The sequence below is a fragment of the Bos indicus genome, chromosome 13, assembly GCF_029378745.1.
Source record: "Bos indicus isolate NIAB-ARS_2022 breed Sahiwal x Tharparkar chromosome 13, NIAB-ARS_B.indTharparkar_mat_pri_1.0, whole genome shotgun sequence".
NCBI lineage: Eukaryota > Metazoa > Chordata > Mammalia > Artiodactyla > Bovidae > Bos > Bos indicus.
In genome coordinates this window covers 79373109-79393676 of record NC_091772.1, presented here as the reverse complement: position 1 = coordinate 79393676, position 20568 = coordinate 79373109, and the positions used below count along the sequence as shown (strand labels likewise).

The 20568-nt window shown below is 50.2% G+C and overlaps 1 protein-coding gene across 5 annotated transcripts in view; it reads left to right on the top strand.

Moving 5' to 3' along the window:
• Positions 1–20568, top strand: part of NFATC2 (nuclear factor of activated T cells 2) — a 160228-nt gene that overhangs the window by 22993 nt on the left and 116667 nt on the right. For 3 of the 5 annotated variants that reach the window (XM_070801890.1, XM_070801888.1, XM_070801889.1), the window contains exons 2-3: positions 13887–14895; positions 19007–19178. In XM_070801890.1, the coding sequence (XP_070657991.1) occupies positions 13887–14895; positions 19007–19178 (1181 nt within the window). The remainder of the gene's footprint in view (positions 1–13886; positions 14896–19006; positions 19179–20568) is intronic. The other 2 variants (XM_019972586.2, XM_070801891.1) reach the window with 1 other exon arrangement.

Genomic DNA, 20568 nt, shown 5'->3' with positions numbered 1-20568 from the left:
TACTCTAAGCAAGCGAGTTCGCTAAACACATGTGACATTCAGAGATGTTGCCGTCTGTGTTGAGTTAAGGACAAGCCTTAATGAGCCTGCTTTGTGCAAATAGCGTCTCCAGGTGCAGCTGGAAAGGTGAAACGAGGGCTGAGTCGAGCAGTGGCCTCGTCGAGGGAGGAGCAAGAGCTAGGGAGAAAGTTGCCTGAATCATCCTTTACTATTGAACACATGTCATCCCAGCTTCCAAATTAAAGGCCGTCTGTTCTTAAGGCGCCCTCAGCTTTTGATCAGAAGTTGTTTCGGTTGCTCTTTGGGGCCCCAGGGACGGTAGCCCACCAGGCTCCTCTGTCCATGGGATTTCCCAGGCAAGGATACTGGAGTGGATCGCCATTTCCTTCTCCAGGGCATCTTCCCGACCCAGGGATAGAATTCGTGTCTCCTGCGTTGGCAGGCGGATTCTTTCCCACTGACCTCCCAGGGATGCCCTTGATCAGAAGTAGAGGCTCTTAAAATCTTAATGCTGTGCTATTTGAGTTGGTGCCCAAGGCTTTTTAGTCCTGTAAGATGATGGGATTGAATACATTTGAGAAATGCAGCTTTGGTGGCCAGTGGTCCTTAATCCTGGCTACAGACTAGAATCTTTCAGGCATACCCAGGACCCATGAAGTCAGAATTCTTGGGGGTCAGTTCACTTTTGCTGAGAGTCACGAGCAGTACACGGCAGGACAGGCTTCGAGCCCAGGCAGCTGGGGTCCTGAGTCCCTGTCCTCAGCACTACAGCTCAGCCGGAATCTCACTGACCCCAGCTTTCCTGGGTACCCTTAATGCCAACATGGGCTGCATTCACCCATGATGTTTTGGTATCTATGCAATTATCAGTGGACTGTTCACTGCTATCCTAATGGGATTATACTCATAAAATATGCAACAAAAACCCAAGTGGGGAAGGACAGAATATAAACTGGGGTTCTGCTATTTCTGTATTTCTCTCTACAGCCCAGTGGATTGTCGTGCATGCCTCCCGGGGCACGTGTCCCCCCCAACTCCACGGCCATAGGCCTACTGAGCCAGAGCAACAGGACTGAAGTCAGGAAATCCCGGCTTGAAATTCTGACTTAGGTGTCCATTACTAGCTTGGCCTTGGCCAAGTTGAAGTGCCGGGCATTGGCAAGCGCGCAGTAAACCATCGCCTTATAAATGGATGAGAAGTTGCATAATCCCCGCTGAGTGGTTTGCCTCCAGGCAGGTGATTTTGATCCTCTCCGCTTGTGTTTTCTCATCTGTGAGATGGGGGTGGTCAGGTTCCCGCAAGGCAGTGTGACTGAGTGCGGGCAGCGGGGCTGCGTGAAGGTCGGACGGCAGGCTGGGAGCAGGGTGGTGGGCTCTGAGAAACCGTCGGGCTCACCCACCTTCTTGAGAGCGTTGGGTCCTTGGAGGGGAAAGTCTCTGCCCTCGCCTTTAAGGAATCCTGAGCCTTAAGAGGGGCTTCCTTGGTGGCTCAGAGGTTAAAGCCTCTGCCTGGAAGAGAAGATGCCTTTTGGAGATGAGTCACTGGCCGCGGGGCTTCAGCTGGCATCGCAGCATGATACCTAACTTACATGCGATTCGCATGCATGCTCAGCTGTGTCCAAGTCTTTGTGATCCCATGGACTGGAATCCACCAGGCTCCTCTGTCCATGGGATTTCCCAGGTGAGAATACTGGAGTGGGTTGCCATGTTCTCCTCTAGGGGATCTTCCCGACCCAGGGATCGAACCTTGCCTCCTGCATTGGCAGGTGGATTCTTTACCACTAAGCCACCGGGGCAGCCCTCTGTAGGGGGTCAGTTCTGATGAAAAGCTTGCCCGGGGCATGGGTCCCTGCCTCAGCCGCAGAAGTAGGCCAGCTGCAAAAGCTTTCTCAGTTGTCCAGACTCTCAGGCTGCAAGGTTCCCTGAGGCTGCTCCTCAGGGTCCTGCCCCGGCGCTGCGGACCCCTGACTCTGGGCCAGGACGCGGCAGCCTTGGGAAGTGCCGTGTGGTGGATGTCTTGTGGCTTCCCCCCACGAAGGGACTTCCTGTCTCCTCTCTCCCCAGCACAGGAAACAGCCACAGGCGCCCCAGAGCTCCGGCCAGACCCGGCTTCCCTGGGCTGGTGCGAGGTTGGGTTTTACTGATTGTTCCCAAACCAAGCTCAGGGAAGAAGGCAAGACTCACCCTGGGGCTCTTCCTGGGCTGTGTCAACTTTCCTACCTGGAAGAAAGCCCGCGGCGGGTTCCTCCAAAGCAAGAGGAACGGCCTGTGACGTTTTCCTAAACTTTGTCCAAAATGTGGAAACAGAGACGATGGCATCATTAGCTGCCGTGTTCCCAGCACCCAGTCTCTATGGTTACCTACTGAAGGCCAGTCTTATGTTCCCCCCTCCTCAGTGTGTGCTCTGCATCACCACTTCTGCTTGCTTTAAATCACATTGCAGATGATAGAATATTTTATTAATAGATTAGGATGTAGCTCTCAAATATAAGGGCTCCTGAGAAAAATCCAATACCATTACCAAACCTAAAAAGCTGTATTGCATGCTAAGTTGACTCAGTCGTGTCCGACTCTTTGCGACCCCATGGACTGTAGCCCGCCAGGCTCCTCTATCCATGGGGTTCTCCAGGCAAGAATACTGGAGTGGGTTGCCATGCCTTCCTCCAGGAGATCTTCCTGACCCAGGGATCGAACCCACATCTCTTAAGTCTCCTGCATTGGCAGGCGGGTTCTTTACCGCTAGCGCCACCTGGGAAGCCCCCAAAGCCATAATCTTTAATTTCAAACGTCCAGTGTTTAAACTTACTGCATGTCTCACAAGTGTCTTTTCATGGTTAACTTGTTTGAACAAAGATCCAGACAAGACCCGAACATTGTAAATCATTGATGTGGCCATTAGATCTCTCTTACTTTATAAAAATCCCCACCAGTCGGTTTTCTTGCCTTTGTTGAAGAAGCAGGTCATGTTTCTTGCACTGGCCTCCGTGTGACGGACTTTGCCAGTGGTGTCCCTGTGGCACTGTTGAGTCTTCTTCTGTCCCTTGCATCTCTTACAAACTGGCATTTAGATCTGAAGTTCTGTGCCGTAGACTTTGAGTGCTGTTTTCTTCTGCAGAGAAATATATCCAAGGTAGAGAGGACGCTACAGGAAGAGCAGAGAGATTGCTTTTCCTGAGTTGGCGTTTGGGACCATCTGTGCGTCCTGACCTGAGGTTTTGAGAAAAAAGGGAATTTTCTCACTTGGGCCTGTTTCAGTTACTAAGATACTAAGTTTCTAAGAGGCAGTGCTTCTGCGTGAATTTTAATTGAGCCACGCCTGAGTGAGCTTTCTGAAGGTAAGAAAGGTGCCTGCAAAAGCTCAGGATTTATAAAGGTCCTTATCAAAACAAACCTTCTTGGGCACGCTGAGAAAGGTGGACTGTTAAACGAGCGCGGGGAGGGGTGGGGGAGCCTTGACGTCTGCAGTGCTTGCGTACGTTATTGTAAAGACCACAGAAAGGGGCTGTTTACCTGCATGGTCCTGAGAAGGTGGGCTCCGGGTGTGAAATCCACAACCCGTGACCTCATCTCTGTTGCCATGGAGAAAGGAGGAGGTCATTAATGCCCGGGGTCGGCAGGAGCCTCTGATGAAGTGTACCCGCCCCCGGGGACAGGGCACTGAAGTGAAAGCTCCTGGCGATGAGTGTAAATAAAGAAGCCATCTGTCAATCAGGCATTAATTTTAAGTCTCTGCCCCTGGCCAGGGGTTCCAGGGGCCCCACTGTTTTCAAGGGGAAGTTTACACTTGCATTTCAAGTTGGCTAAGAGAAAGGTGGAAACCAGCTTTTCACGCTGTGTCAGGAGTTGCGGGGCTCAGTGGGCACAGCTCTTTGAGGCACTGGCATAAAGGTGACAGGGGTCTTGGCCGAGTGAGTTGGAGGAACCAAAGCAGAGAAGGCGGCTGGGCCCCTGCCTGTGTCTCCTTGCGCAGGGCCTTGGCAGAGAGGCGGGGTAGCCGCGCGCACAAGGCGGCCGGGCCCCTGCCTGTGTCTCCTTGAGCAGGGCCTTGGCAGAGAGGCGGGGTAGCCACGCGCACCCCGCTTCAGAGGGAGGATTATCTGAGGTCTGTTTCTGGTTGATTCTTCTGACCAGATCTTTTCTTCTCCTTTTGGCAAGGAAGTCACCGGAGCCCCTCTCTCTGCTGTGTGCCTCATGACAAATGGGGAAAGACTGTCCTCTCTTAGAGAAGGGCCTCTCTGAAGCACAAATCCCACCTCAGATGGCTGTCTTCCTGAAAAACGGAGGCAGGGTGGCATGGTGACTGGATAAGCCAAGGCTGATGTCGGCATCTGATGGACTATTACACGGCCATGAAAAAGAAACCGTAACTGCATACGATGTGGTTAAATCTCAGACATAAGGTTGAGATTTACAGCATGTACATGTACATTCCATACAGTTTTATGTCATGGTCACAGCAGGCAAAGCCAGGCCATAGTGAGGGAAGGCAGGCGAGTGGGTCCCCCTGAATGAGGGTTATTGGCTGGGTGTGGCCACTAGGGAACCATGTAGCAGGATTGAAGTGTTCTGTATCTTGAATGGTGGATGCACATTTGTAAAAAGGCGCCGAGGCCTTTTAATATCTTACAGCATCTAAATGATGTCTCAATTTGAACCCCAGCTCTGCCCCTGGTTTCTTTCAAAAGGTTTTTTTTTTTTTGATGTGGATCATTTCTTAAAAGCCTTTATTGAATTTGTTGCAATCTTGCTTCTGTTTTATGTTTTGGTTTTTTGGTTGAGAGGCACGTGGGCTCTCAGCTCCCCAACCAGGGATGGAAGCGCCACCCCTACACTGGAAGGCGAGGTCTTCTGGACCGCCAGAAGAGTCCCTGCCCTGACTGTTCTTGTTCCTGGGGCTGAACCCCCACCCCCCTCAGCTTCCCTGGCCCCCTCGGTGACACAGAGGAGTAGATGGTACCTGCCTTCCAGGTGCTTGTCAGCCTCGTGGTACACAGGAGAGCTCGAGGCGCAATGAATGAAGGCAGATGGGAAGGTCTTTGAAGTTCTTGAAAGCATGAGGGCCCCATGGAATGATTCCACCCGGTTCTTTCCATCCCAGTTTGAGGATGAGGTGGGGTTTCATGTCTATCAGATGCCTGGGCCCTGCCCTCCCATCCGGAAGCTGAACTCGAGGCCTGCAGATTTCACACATCTCTCCACTTCTCTCCAGAAGGAGGACACGCAGGTGCGTGTGGATTTGCAGACAGCCATGCCAGTAGCCAGTCTGTAAGACTTGGAGCTGGCACACTGTCCTGGGTCCTGGGTCTCGGGCGCCTGGCCTCACAGCAGGCTGCCTGGGAGGCAGGACCCAGCGCTCCTTTCTGTCCTGTCTGAAGGCAGACAGCTGTCTTAGCCGGGGCAGGGTCAGCAAAGAGCACGGCAGTCACGGTGGCTTTTTCCAGTGGCTCCACGTCGAACGAGACAGGATGGTAAACTGCCTTCTTTCCCTTGCTGGCATCTCTGGACCTGACTTAGCTGGATGGAATTTCTCACCTCTCACGCCCTGCGTCTGTGTGTGTCATTTCTGAATGAAGGGTGTGACCACCTGATTCTCCCCGTCATCATTAACACACGATTCATTGATCGGGAATCCAATTACTGCCCGCATGTGTGTCTGCTGGGGGCCATAGGGGCATGGGGGGCCTGTTGGAAAGTTTGCTGAGCGCTGTATGTGTTACTCAAAGCGCAATCTGTAACTTTTCAAAGAAGGTCTTTCCTATAGGTGGTGCAAGCCGCCAGATGCGAAGTCCATCCAGCTTCGGCTCCTCTTGGCGTTTCCTGCAGCCCCTAACACACAGGGCTCATGAGAGCCCAGGGATGGAGGGGAGGGGCGGGACCCCCAGGACCCCCTCCCTCCGGCTTGGCTTCTCTCCGCCCTCTTGCTGCACGTGCGGCCGCCAGGTTGTAGAAGCTTCACTCCGTTGCCATGGCAACAGACTGTGATGTCTCAAACCCAGGGCCCGGGCCTCCCACCACCTCGGGGTGTGAACGGTGGGTCTGTCGCTTCAGACAGGGGTGGACCTCGGCTCTGGGGCTCGGCCGCTGGGCCGCGGGGCGTCCGGCCTGCGGGCCGGATCCTGGCTCCTCTCCTGGCGTCGTCGTTGAAGTCGAGCGCCCTGGCTCGCGCGGCCCCTCCCCCTCCTGAGGACAGACGCCTCCTGGAGCTTCCTGAGCTGGCTTTCTATTTTAGTCATTCTATTCTGCTTCCTGAAAATTCCACCAGCTTGTCCTCGGCGGAGAGAAGATGTTCTCTCGTTGTTCCTTTTTTCAAAAGCAATCTGTTGGCCGGTGGGTTGGCGCTGGCGGCGGTCTCAGACTTGGCCGTGTGTCCTTGAGGGTGAGCAACAGGAGGGCAGGAGGTGGCAGAGAGCTCCATGTGGCCTGAGTGAGGTTTTAAAATAATCGTTGACTCAATCCTGGGGCAAACGGAGGGATTATGAGTATTCCAGAAGAAAGGAATCTGTGTCGTCCGTTGTCTAGGGCAGCCTACCTCCTCATGGGGCTCCGGAGCAGTTCCTGTCCTGGGGACACCTCAGTTTTCTGTGTTGGGGTGAAGGCGTCACGATCCAGGAAATATTCCCTTTTGTGAGTTACGGGGCTGGAGGAGCTGGGCTGCCTGAGACCGAATCCGGTTTTGCCACTTAGCAGCTGTGTGATCTTGGGCAGATTAATCACCCTCTCTGAGCCTCACTTTCCCCTTTTAGAAAATGAGGACCCTATCATCTGCTTCGAAGGGTTCTTGTAAGACAAATGATGCTGCTACTGCTGCTGCTAAGTCGCTTCAGTCGTGTCTGACTCTGTGCGACCCCATGGACTGCAGCCTACCAGGCTCCTCCATCCATGCGATTTTCCGGGCAACAGTACTGGAGTGGGGTGCCATTGCCTTCTCCCAAGACAAATGCTAGTGAATGTTAAATACATACAGAGTGCTTCTTGGTGTGGAGTAAAAGGTGGAGACGTGTCACAGTCACTTTTGTTGTTGCGGTTACCTTTGTTCTTCAGTCGCTCAGTTACGTCCGACTCTTTGCAGCCCCATGGACTGTAGCACACCAGGCCTCCCTGTCCTTCACCATCTCCTGGAACTTGCTCAGACTCATGTCCATTGAACTTGGTGTGTCACTAACACTTTAGTAAGAGTTAGTTGATCAGCTCCCAGGTAGCCCAGAAGAAGGACAAAGCATGGAACGAAATGAGTGTCGGAGGCATTCTTTACCTACTCCACATATTTTCTGAAGGCTAGCAGAAAAAGAGAATCCAAAGTGCTGACCGATCCATTTTATTTTTATAAAGGTTTCTTCCCTTTTTCTTTTTTAAAAGAAGTCCCTGGTGGTGGGGTGGGGGGGGCCGGTGTGTGTCACACTTTAAGTTGTAAAATAAGGGAATGAAAACAGAAAGTGTTAGTCACTCAGTCCTGTCTGACTCTTTGTGACCCCAGGGACTGTAGCCCATGCTCTGTCCATGGAATTCGCCAGGATACAGGAGTGGGTTGCAATTCCCTTCTCTAGAGGATCTTCCTGACCCAGGGATCAAACCAGATCTCCTGCATTGCGGGCAGATTCTTTACCATCTGAGTCACCAGGGAAGCCAAATTAAAGCAGAGAAAGGGTAGAATTTTCAACTTAAATGATAATTCTTTCCATAATAATGATACTAACATCCCAAAAGGCCTTATTTATCGAGTGTTTATTTTGTGTGTTTTGGATTTCGTGTGCATGAGATGAAGTGTCAGGTGGGTATTGTCACCAACCTCCGCCCCGTATCATGCATGAGGACTCAGAGGACCCCAGGTCACACAGCCGGGGTGCAAGGCTGTGGAACGGGGGCCTCAAACACCGTGTATGGACCGAGACCCGGATCTCCATGCAGACGCCCTGCTGCGGTGGGGCTAGAGTGGCCGCCGCGGCCTTCTTGTCTTCCGGTTCCAGAGAGTGGCCAGAAGTCTCCCCAAATGTTCTTAGGGCCTGGATGTGGGGTGAGCCCCTGAGAGCCTGATGGGATAGGGAGGGCGGTGGTGATGTGGCCTCTCAGATGTCTGTTGCAGAAGCGGTTTACCTTCCAGGGCTCACAGGGAGCCGACGTCTCATTTCTGAGTCAGTTCAGGTGTGACTCATGGGCTGATGTTCCCAGCAGTGTTTGGGGCCTTGGCCATGTGCAGGCCCCGGGGGGAGGCCCTGGAGCAGTCGGGCCTGGAGCAGGGGTTCCCATCTGGAGGCGATTCTGCCTGGCAGGAGAAGTTTGGCAAGCCTGGGATGCTTCTGCTTGTTCAAACTGAGCAAGGACTGGGGATGCTACGGACGTCTGGTGGGCGGAGGCCAGTGTGCTGCTAAACATCCCAGAGCCTCCACAGCAAGGAATTTTCTAGCCCCAAATGTCAATATTCTAGCCTGGAGAAGTCCAGGGATTGTATAGTCCATGGGGTTGCAAAGAGTCGGACACGACTGAGCGACTTTCACTTCACTTAAATGTAAGTAGTCCTGAGGTTGAGAATCCCTAGTCTCAGGTCTGCTGGGTTCAAGTTGCATGACCTCAGGCAAGTTAATTCACCTGTTTGAACCTCAGTTATCTTATCTGTAAAAGGGGAGTAAACAGCGCCCATCTCATAGGTTGTGGGAATTAAGGAATGGACTACTTGTAATGTACTTATATCAGAGCTTGCCATATAAATTCTCAATAAATGTTAGCTGCTGCTGCTGCTGTTCTTATTACTGTTATTAACATTGACCTTAACCTGTCTTCAGAAAGCTCACAGTCTAGTAGGGAGACAGAGAAGTGAATCTGAACTTGATAGACTTCCCTACATGACTCTGTTCTGGCAACACTGCAGAGTCTAGTGTCTCAGCCAGCCTAGGGAAAATCAGGGAGGGCTTTCAGGAGGAGGTGGCCCAAGTGAAATCTTAATGAACAAATAGTGGCTTCCTAGGAGAAGTGAGGACAGGAGGTATGGAAGGGTGTTCTGAGCTATGGGAATAGCACATGCAAAGGCATGGAGGCACAGAGGACCTAGAGCAACAACCTCTGAATCCCCCATCTCTGCTCCATCCTCTGTCTCTTTCTGAACACTGATGTGTGGAGTGTGGGCCAGGTGCCTCCCACGGCACGTGGGGTGGTTTTATGCTCTCCATGGGCACATTACATAAGAGGGCCATCCTCTTGGCAAAGCTGCTTCCCTCTAATCTCCTTAGAAGGAGTGAGGTGTCAGTGTATCTTTAACGCCTTTCTTTCCTGACGTTTGCCATTTCCTCCTCCCACTTCCAGCTTTGGAAAAAATGTAGACTTTCTGGGGTCGTGGTAATGTCCTACATCTTGATTATGGTGATGGCTACCAGTGCATGGAACATTGGGCAAAACTCATTGAACTCTACACTCAAAATCCGTATGTAGAAATGATGCCTTACTTACAAAAAATGAGCATCCAGGAGGAAAAAACAGTGGGCCTGAGGCTGGGAGCCTTGGGCTAGCAACAGTGTCTCGCTTGAATTTAGTAACTTTTATTTGGATTGTATTTTTACCCTCCCTTCTATTTATGGAGGTGACACTGATTTTCCATTTGTGGCAGCAGTGTAAAGTTTCCTTAAAAAAAAAGTCATATGCGAATGAATTTAAATAGAAATATTAAGTAAATAATATTCACTGGTGGTACATGAATATAGCAAAGATCATGCAAGTGGTAAGAAAAGCAAGCTCTTTGGAAACCCTTCTGAGAGAATCGGGTGCTTCTGACATGAAACAAACTTGGCCCAGGGCTGCGTGGGCACGGCGCGGGCTGCAAGGGAGCTGTCTGCAAGGGTGGCAGCTGTTTACAGAGACACAGTGAAGAGGCCTAGCTACTTAAAGAAATAGCTGAACGATGAGCCTTTTGTCTGTGAGAATTACTGTCAAATGCCCAGGAAACTGAGAATTAAATAATTATAAATTACCCCCATATTCCTTGCTTGTGCGTAAACTTTCAAAATCCTGGGGAGAGAAAAGAAAGAGACACTCTGCTGCTTGGATTAATTAAAACCAGTGTAAATGCTTTAAGTGCTTTTGCTCAGCAGACACTGGCCTTTCTGTTTTTCATTGCTGCCCAAGAGTGTGAGGGATGTGTGTTTTTAAGTTTTCTGTGACTTTCACATCAGCCCGAGGAGGGTGTTTCTGCTAAGAGGTAGCTCGGTTTTTCTGATAAGGCTGGAATTTTTGCTAAGAGGCTTTCTGTGTTTTCTTTTGCAGACTGTTGTCAAACATGGATTTGACCTGGATCTCCTCCTAGATTAAAAATCTATGCTCTCTTACCCCTCAGGAAGGGTGTGTGTGTGTGTGTGTGTGTGTGTGTGTGTGTTTGCAGGCCCAAATGCAAGTTGATAATGAAGTGCAGCTTTACGAGAACCTTAGACCCTACAGACTCTAGCTAGAAACAATGAAAAGATTTCAGAGCGTGAAGCAGCCAAGGAGACAGACTGGGTTTAATATTGTCCTGTTCCAAACAAGGAGGTCGAGACCTAGAGATGGTGGGGGACTTTTCCAAGGTCACATGGCTAGTCAGTGGCAGACAAGGACTGGAACTCAGGCCCCTGCTTTCCAAACCAGGTGTCACTACTCGAGACCATCTCATGTCACCCTGCTCCCCTTGGAACGAAATAAAATAAAAACATGTCTTTTGAAAATTGTATTTCTACTCTCAACATAATACAGAAATCGGACTCTCCTTTCTGCCTCTGCTCCTCGTTATTAATACTTAGTTCTTCTCCTTGGAGGAGGTCCCTGTTACCTGAGACTTGCAGAGAAAACCCTACGCACCCATCAGCATTGTGCGTGTGTGTGTGTGTGTGTGTGTACACACTCCCCCTCTGTTTCTGTCTTATGCATACTGTGTGCATCTTTAACACTGCTGCTGCTGCTACGTCACTTCAGTCGTGTCCGACTCTGTGCGACCCCACAGACGGCAGCCCTCCAGGCTCCCCCGTCCCTGGGATTCTCCAGGCAAGAACACTGGAGTGGGTTGCCATTTCCTTCTCCAATGCATGAAAGTGAAAAGTGAAAGTGAAGTCGCTGAGTCGTGTCTGACCCCCAGCAACCCCATGGACTGCAGCCCACCAGGCTCCTCCGTCCATGGGATCTTCCAGGCAAGAGCACTGGAGTGGGGTGCCATAACACTATCTGGTGGTTATTATATATCAATGCAAAAGGAACCTTTTCCACCCTTTTATAGCTGCATTATATCTCTCTGTATGAATGACAGAATTTAACCCATCCCCAGCCAGTGGATAGAAGGTTACTTCCAGTTTGGGGGGATTAAGAACAGGGCTGGACTAATTAAACTTATAAACACATCACATTGCACACAGGAGTGTACCTGCAGGAGAGATTTCTGAAAGTGCCATTGCGTGGTTTCAAGTGTGCATGTTTGGAGTTTTGATACTACCCAATCACCCCCTCTTGAGGTTCTGTCTACCTTTTGGTTTGGATGTTAGCATCTTTGAGTAGCAGTTTAAATATTTCGTGCTTTATTCAGCAGACTGACAGTATTTTTGGAGGGCCTGCTTTGTGGGCGATCCTGTCCAGGCGTTAGGGGTCCAGTGGGGGCTGGGAGCTGGGGAGAGGCTGAAAATATAAACAAGTAACTGGAGAATTACTGAATTAGAATTGTGAGGAGTGCAGTGGAGCAGAGCAGGGACGTGTGCGTGGGGTCTGATCTCGTCAAGAAGGTCAGAAAGACTTTCGGGGGTGTGTGACACTTTAGCAAAACTCCACTGAAGGAGCGGCCTTAGTTACCGAGAGAAAGAAGGCTGGATGGAGTTGGGCAAGGAGCTGTTGAGCCAAGGGAACAGCAAGTGCAAAGGTCCTGAGGCAGAAAAGAGCTTGGCACTTTTTGAGAAGAACAGCCAGCTTGGCCAGAGTCCAGAGAGGAGAGGCTGGAGAGGCAGGCAGAGGCTCCGCCTGGCCGGCCTAGTTGAGGTTATCCTTACCCCGGGAGCTATGGAAAGTCATTTCTGGGCTCCCACCTGAGGAGGGGCACCACCCGAACCCTGTAAGATGAGCTCAGCTAAACCAGATAGCACTTCCTCCAGGGTGGCCGGCCCAAAACGGGCACAGAGGAGGAGGGGCATCCCCGTTACAGCCACCAATCCTGCTGTTACAGAGCAAAAGCCAGCCACAGGCTCTGCGTGAACAAAGGGGCGGCTTTGTTCCAATAAAGCTTTATGGACACACACAACCAGCTTCCGTCCATGGACTGGAGTTCGCCTGCCCCTTAGCAGGATGCGATTCTCTAAACAGATATCTGATGTGACATGAGCTGCTAACGGGTTAGTGGAGAAAAGGTGGCTGGGAAACGGGGTTGGGAATGATCTTTTTGATGGGCCGGTCACAGGAGCTGCGGACTGAGCAGGCGGGTGAAGGGCAGCAGCCAGGTGGAGGCTGGGGAGAGTTCAGGGAGAGGGAACTCCACAGCAGGAGCTGCTTGAAGAATGGAGGACAAAGTCAGCAGGGCTGGTGCTGGGTGAGCCTGGGGAGAGTGGGGAGAGGTGGGTGGGGAGACAGGCTGGGGCCAGCCCGTGCTGAGGGCTGGCCTGGGGACATCTCGGGGACAACCTTTAAGCTGGATTTCACTTTACAGTGGACATTTCAATAGACGGCTGCTTGGAGAGCGGACCAGAGGGGGCGAGTGTAGAAATGGGGAGACCAGGGAGGGAGCAACTGGCTCAGTGGGAGAGGGTGGTGGGAGGGGGCGGCACGATAGTTAATTTGTTTCTCTTTTAATAGAGGAGTCAGACTTAGCTGATGGATTGGACTTAAGGGCATGAGAGAAGAGTAGAGGCTGCCCTGAGCAGCAAGAGAGGGTGTGTGTGTGTGGTGGTGGGGGTCTCCGTTGACTCTGGGAGCTTGAAGGAGGGGCAGGATGGGGTGGTGGAACAAACAGTAGTTCCCTCGCTAATTTACCCTCCAGCCGTGGCTTCTTTCGAGATGGCAGCAGAAACCTGAGTTAGGCAGCCACCACTAAAGAAAAAATTGGATCACTTTGTATCCACTGATTTTACTAGTTTGGGAGCTCTGTAGTTATGGCTGTCTTTTGGGGGCCGAATAGCTAGCTCATCTGTGGAATTTCCAGTCCTGTTCGTTCTGTATTTGGGTGACTCCCTTCCCCTCCCTGGACCTCAGTTTCCTCATCTGTAAAATGGCATGAGATGAGACACGGCTCGGGAGTCTGGGCTGGAAATGAAGCCGCTTTTTACACGCGGGCACAGACATCTAGGATTTGAGCCTGGAGAGGGCTCCACGGCCTCCAGAGCTGGTGTGGCCACCCCCTTGCTTTCCTGTCACTGTATCACAAGGGTAGGATGATCAGATGGCCTCGGTCGGTGTTTTTCGAACTGTGGGTCAGGACCCACCGATGGGACAGGAAATCTGTTTAATGAGTTATGACCAGCATTTAAACAAAGTAACCCCAGACAGGAGGATAGATAAGAGTGCATGGGGTAAGTATTGTTCGGGGGAAGCTTTTGTTTAGTTGCCAGTGAGTATGATGGTGTGAACCGAATTGTGAAATAAAAGGGCACCTCCTCTAAGGGACAGAAGTTTGGAAGCCTTCGGGCGGCCAGCCTTCCAGGTCTCTGGCTGAGGCTGCATGGCTCGGGCCAGCTGTGCTCCTGTGCTAAATCCTCCCCGCTTTGGTCTCTGTTCAGGGAATCTGGGATCAAGTCACCTCAGTTTCCTTCTGTGAGAGAAGGAGGTTCTAGCTTTGGGGTTTGGCGCAGTGGGGATTAAAAAAAAAGAAAACAGGAGGCAAAACCCAACCTGTGATTGTTGTGCATCAGGACTTGTGTTTTAGAGGCTTAAAAAGACCCCTCCTTCCCTCCTTCTCTTTCCAGAAGAACCGAGTGCACATAAGGTGGCCAGCCCACCCTCCGGACTCTACCCCGATGATGTCCTGGACTATGGCCTCAAGCCATACAGCCCCCTGGCCAGTCTCTCTGGCGAGCCCCCCGGCCGGCTGCGAGAGCCGGATAGGGTGGGGCCCCAGAACTTTCTGAGCCCGGCCAAGCCACCGGGGGCTTCGGGCCTGAGCCCTCGGATCGAGATCACTCCATCCCACGAACTGATACAGGCAGGGGGGCCCTTCCGCGTGAGAGACACTGGCCTCCTGGGCGAGCAGCCGCCCCCGCCGGGGGTGGCGGCCAGCCCGAGGTTCACGCTGCCCGTGCCCGGCTTCGAGGGGTACCGCGAGCCGCTTTGCTTGAGCCCCGCTAGCAGCGGCTCCTCTGCCAGCTTCATTTCCGACACCTTCTCCCCCTACACCTCGCCCTGCGTCTCGCCCAACAACGGCGGGCCCGACGACCTGTGTCCCCAGTTTCAAAACATCCCTGCTCATTATTCCCCCAGAACCTCGCCAATAATGTCACCTCGAACCGGCCTCGCTGAGGACAGCTGCCTGGGCCGCCACTCGCCCGTGCCCCGTCCGGCCTCCCGCTCCTCGTCGCCTGGTACCAAGCGGCGGCATTCGTGCGCCGGGGCCTCGGTTGCCCCGCTGCCCGCAGCCTCACCCCAGCGCTCGCGGAGCCCCTCGCCGCAGCCCCGGGACGACGGCGTCCCCGCCGGGTACCCCCCCTCGGCCGGCCCTGCCGCCCTCATGGATGCCTTGAACAGCCTCGCCGGCGACTCGCCCTGTGGGATCCCCCCCAAGATGTGGAAGACCAGCCCCGACCCGTCGCCAGTGTCCGCCGCCCCGCCCAAGGCCGGCCTGCCGCGCCACCTCTACCCGGCCGTGGAGTTCCTGGGCCCCTGCGAGCAGGAGGAGAGGCGGAACTCGGCCCCCGAATCCATCTTGCTGGTGCCGCCCACCTGGCCCAAGCAGCTGGTGCCGGCCATTCCTATCTGCAGGTGAGTCCAGCTTTGGAAGGGATTTACTCCGCGGTCCGGTTTTAAGAGGAGGTTTTCTGGTGATGAGCATGGGACTGGGGGTGGGCTGGGCTGATTTTCAATCCTAGCTCTCTCTCTGTTCTTGGCTGCCAGATCTCGAAATTCTCTGGGGAAAAGAATCTCTGAGTGGCAGTGTTCCCGTCTCTAAAGTGGGTGTAAGTGTACCTGACTTCCTGGATGGTCCCAGGGTGCCTGTGACTGCTCCTAAGGCGCCTGGCGTGTTCATTCATTCACTTATTTAACAAGTGTTTATCAAACACCCGCTGTGTGCCAGGCACTAGTAACAGGTGTTGGGGAGAAAAGGGTGAACAAAATGGAGATTCTGCCTTCGTGGAGCTGACATGCTAGTAAGCACAAAGGTAGCCTCAACACGTGGAATTTACTATCTTTCTATAAGAAGAACTGAAGTTGGTAGGCATCTACTGTGTGTTTCGATATCGCAGTCAGTGATATAGAGGCCCTCTGAAAATGTGGGAGCCAGAATCTTCAAGGAGCTTCAAATCTTGGCAAACTGCAGTGTGCAGACTTGGGGTCTCCCAGTCTGGACCTGAGTCCTGGCTCTGCCCCTCACAGGCTGTGTGATCCTGGGCATGAGTGTCGCTGCCATCCTGCTATGCCCAGGTCAGGCATCACTAGTCATGCAGGGTTCTCTGTCCTTGAGCACCTTTTCGATGCTATGCCCAAGGTGGACATTGCTAATCAATCAGAATCTTCGTTCTCATTGAGCACCTCTCTGGGCCTTGCTTCATTACCTGTGAGGTGAGGATAACAACAGAACGGACCTCATTTATTCTTGTTGAGGATTAGGTGAGAGAATACATATCAAACTCAGCATAGAACCTACAGAAGTAGGAGCTCGTGAAAGAGACAGCTGTTACTGTTATCAGGGGAATCTTATCAATGCAGAGGAAGCACTTCGTTGCTTCCTTGTTGATGAGCTGGCTGCTAGGAGACTGAGCTCCCAATAGCTGTTAGAGTGACGATGCTGGCGATCGTAGTCACCAGCATGCCAGGATGCTTGCTGTGTGCCAGGCACGCTTCTAGCACGCTCTCTCTCTCGATTATGTCAGGTAATTCTCCCCCAAACCTGGTTTGCTTATATATTTGTCTTCATTTCAGTGACAAGGAAAATGAGGTGCACAGCAATTGGGAGCAGATGCTGTTTTATCAGGTCAAGAATCGAAGCCTTATGCTGTTACCATTACTCCAGTGGTTTTTAAAGTGTCATTTGCTTTTAGCAAATGCAAGTCTTTTTTTTTTTTTCAAATGTTAACTGTCAAAATCCCCCTACTCCCCTGCACCCCAGACCAAAGTGGACTGAACGGAGCTTCTGGTCTGACGTGTCCTCCAGGGCAGGTTCTGAGAACACCATGCCATCGTAGGTCAGTCAGTGTCCCGTGAGAAAAGGAGTTTCTGGGTTTCATAGGGTTCAATGACTGCCTCTGTGTAGGGGCTACTCCCAGCTGTGGGCAGAATGTGCGGTCATTTCAAAGGCCATCTGGCCACAGAGCTCTGAGGCTCAAGTTTCCTGGAGCCAATCAAGAACAACAGCTGGTGCAGGTTGAGAAACCGGGGCTCAGAGGGGTGAAGCAACACTCCTGTCAGTACCCAGCTAGATCATGACCAAGTTGGAAACCAGAATTTGAGATTCCTGACCCCTTGTTCTTCCTAATCAACTCCTGGATTGATCTCCAAAACATGATTTGTGTCATGATTGGGAGTGAGGAGGAACATTAATGTAAGACATGATTGTGAGGCATTTATCTGAGACTTTATTGTATATGAAACCCTTTCCTCTCTATTACGTGGCTTGATCTGAGAGGTTCTGATGGGTTAGAGTCCTTCCGCCCCTACCAAGTGCCCAATCTGTGCCAGCCCATGAGACATTTCCAAGAGTTTTCTATTAGATTGAGAGGATGGGTCATTCAAAGAAGTCTCATGATGATATTTATCTCAGGGAGTGTGGATAACTCTACAGGGGCTGAAGTTCATGTGCAGAATGTCAGATTCACTCCAGTGGTCTGAGTCTTAAGATTGTATTCCAGTTGTTCTAGAAGCAAACAAAGTTAGAAGCTGGTACTTAGGGATATTGAATTGAATCTTCTACTCACTATATTTTTTGATTAATACAGGGGTGGAGTGATTTTTCAATAAGCCTTAATTTGCTAACTTTAAACAATTTTAAATTGAGAATGTGAGACTAAGAATATATAACACAGAGGGCACCTTGGTTGTAGGCAGAGCTTGAAGGCATCTTGGAACTGTAGCCAAGGTAGAAATAAAGGCACTTTGGACACCTTGAGATTTCAGGGTTAGAGGAACTTCACGGGGCAATGTCATTATAAAGAGTGGCTAGAGATGTGCTTGCATAGTGAGGCTGTGAGGATGAGTTGAGTGGTATGTTCAGGTTAAGCTGCAGCCCTGATGGAGTGTGTGAGGTTTTCCCCTCTCCCCTTGGAATTGCTCTAAGAGAGAAGGAACAGAATTGGCCTCATTGCAAATGCTTAATTAAGTCCAGTAGCTTCTGGCAGTTCTGGACTTAGCAGGAAAGACCATCCTGATTAGATTAATGTTTCCTCCTACATGTGAAAAATCAGGACACAGTGACCCAAATTCATGCATTTGCAGCTTCAAAGCTACTTTGAACACGCGAGGGTTCCGTGAAATAAAACTGCTTGTTCAGTCTTTCATTTATCCTTCCATTTGTTCATCCGCCCACCCACTGAATATTCGTGGAAGACCAGGCATTGCTCTAGACTCACTCCATGAATTAAATATTTCCTTGGCCCTATTTTAAATAAATTAGTAAGATAAGACATAAGGAAGAGGTGTGGAAGAAGCAAGAGGCTTAAATTGGAGCTTTGACTGTGTCTTCCTCTGTGATCTTGGAAAAATGTTTTTAGATTCTCTGGGACTCTGAGTGCATGCTCTAGATATAGACTGTCAAGCCTTCAGTTATCTCTTCAATGACATAATTCCAAGCTCACATCAAGTACCTGTTGTGTGTGCTGGATGGGGTTGAGATTTTATAGTAAAATTAAACTTAATGGCTTGACCTCAAAGACCTTACAACTTTCAATATCATTAATAATATAGTCAGGTTGTCTGACACTACCAATACCATTAATACAGATTGTCAACAGGAAGTAACATTTATTTGAAATATACATTACATGAAAAATAATTATAGCTGATATTTACTGAGCATTTATTGGGCTTAAGCTCTTTCTGTGATCTCAGTGTCTCCACTTCATAGTTGAGGAAGCTAAGGCCTAGGGAGATGGAGGTATTTGCTCAAAGTCACACAGGTATTTGGAGATGGAGCTGGGACTGGAGCTTGGGTGTGTAACTCCAGTCATGCTCTTGACCTTCATTCCTATTTAACTGTAGGGAATCTCAGTGGTTTGGCTCATCCATGCCAAAGCCGGACACCTCCCTGTGGTTAGATGTTCTATACTTGACCCGAGAAGTAATGACTATGACTGGGAAAGGCCTCTTCCTAAATTTATTTTTAATTGAGATAATCAGACATAGAAATAAGAGCTGGGAAAACACTTCAGATGCCATCTAGTCCATTTGTGGTTATAGGAGACTGAGAATAAGAGTTGAAGTTGCTTACTTAAAGTCACATGGCAGGTTAGTGACCCCATGGGACCCCTGATTTCTGTGACAGTTCCTTGTCCCACACTTACTCCTTTGGGGGAAAAAAAAACAAACCATTCTGTAAGGACTATCCTTTAGAGGTGGGAGGTGATATTTTTCAAAATTCCCAGAGGAAAAGAAGATGCAGCAGTTAGAAACGTGCTAGAATTAACATGTCGTGAAATGAGCTTCAGAAATTGCGATGTCAGTCATTCCGTCTTCATCAAGATGGAAGAGAAAACAGAGGAGGAGAAAGATCACCTCGTGAAGAGCCCCGCCGATCATGTCTCAGGAACGTGTGCCTCCCAGCAGCCTGCACCTTACCGGGTGCGGGTGGATGGTTTTCAGGGAAGGGGCCGTTTACGTTTATTGAACGGGGCACCGGGGGTCTCACTGCGCACGTGACCGCTCTGTCTGCTCTTCCTTCCAGCATCCCAGTGACCGCCTCCCTCCCTCCGCTCGAGTGGCCGCTCTCCCACCAGTCCGGCGCCTACGAGCTGCGGATCGAGGTGCAGCCCAAGCCACACCACCGAGCGCACTACGAGACGGAGGGCAGCCGCGGGGCTGTCAAGGCCCCGACGGGCGGCCACCCTGTCGTTCAGGTATGGACTCGCGTTCCCTTCCTCCCGTGTCCTCGTGGGCCACTGGGCCGCTCACTGCTGCGGAGCTTCTGTTTGGTGCTTATTAGACTGCGGTGCGTGTCTCAGCTTCCTATTCCTCGAAGGGATGGGAAGTCTCAGATTGAGTGTCGGACGCTAAAAAAGCCACTCAGAAGCCAGGAAAAAAGTCTTCCTGAGCTGGATAAGGATCGAAGTGATATTCATGCTCTGTCTTCTTCCTTCTCTTTCTGATCGACAAACTACTGTAGCTTTAGTGGAGGTGTTTGGATTGAAGGTTTCTGAAGCCATCATTTTGTGTTTAAATTTTAGGTGAGAGTCCATTAAGGAAAATCAGCATACTGAAAAGTGGGAAAAAGTTAAAACTATACACAGTCCAACTACCTAGAATATATATATATAAATATATATATATATATATATATATTTAGCCTTTTGATGTTTCCTGTTGCTTGTTTTCCATTCACAGACATGGCAGTGTCTATCACTGTATATTTATATACTTGATGTTACAGTAGCTTGTACTTTGATTTTTTTTTCTCTTTACATTATACCCAGAGCATTTCCTACTGTTTTTTCCTTAATCATTATCTTTTATGTCTGTGGCTTTTGATTTAACCTCAGATATTTTTTTCAAAATAAGTAGAGAATTTTTTTTTTTTCCCCTCCAAAATGATCAGAGTATTCTTAATTGTATAGTCTGGTTAACCAGGAACTGATGACTGGTGCTTACCTGCTAACTCAATTAACCAGCCCTTTAATATATTTAAATTAATTTAACTTTTTTTTTAATTTGCCTTAAAGTGAAGGCAAAGTATTTAAAAGTATAAAGTGAGGGCAAAGTATAAAGTGAAGGCAAAATACTTATCAAAATATTCTATGATAAGAATCTGATGGTGCATCAGAACCTCTGAGAGTAGTTGTTAAAAATGCAGATTCTTGAGCATCTGCTGAAGCTGTGTGACATGAGCACAATTCAGACAAAAACCAAACATACAGACCTTAAGCCCTAAAATGTCCGCAGATCGCTTTGAGTGCGTGTACCTGGTTAAGGACTTTAGTGATACTAGTCGGAACTTCTAAACCCTGGTAATTGTTTTTTCTAAATCTAACATCACAAGTTTGGGTGGATTTGTTTCTATTCATTGCTTTTCGTTTACCGCACGGCACGTTTTCCTCTTTCTTTGCACGTCTAGTAATTGCTGGCTGTGTGCTGATACTGGGACGGGGATGTGCTCTGGGCATTGTAGAGACTCTTGGTTTTATTGTCTTCCTCTTAAGGTAGTTCAGTTTCTGACTAGTCACTTTGAACTTTCATGGGTTTGATTTTACTCTTTGTTACGGGGGACCTGTGCAAAGCCCGAGGTGTTCCCCG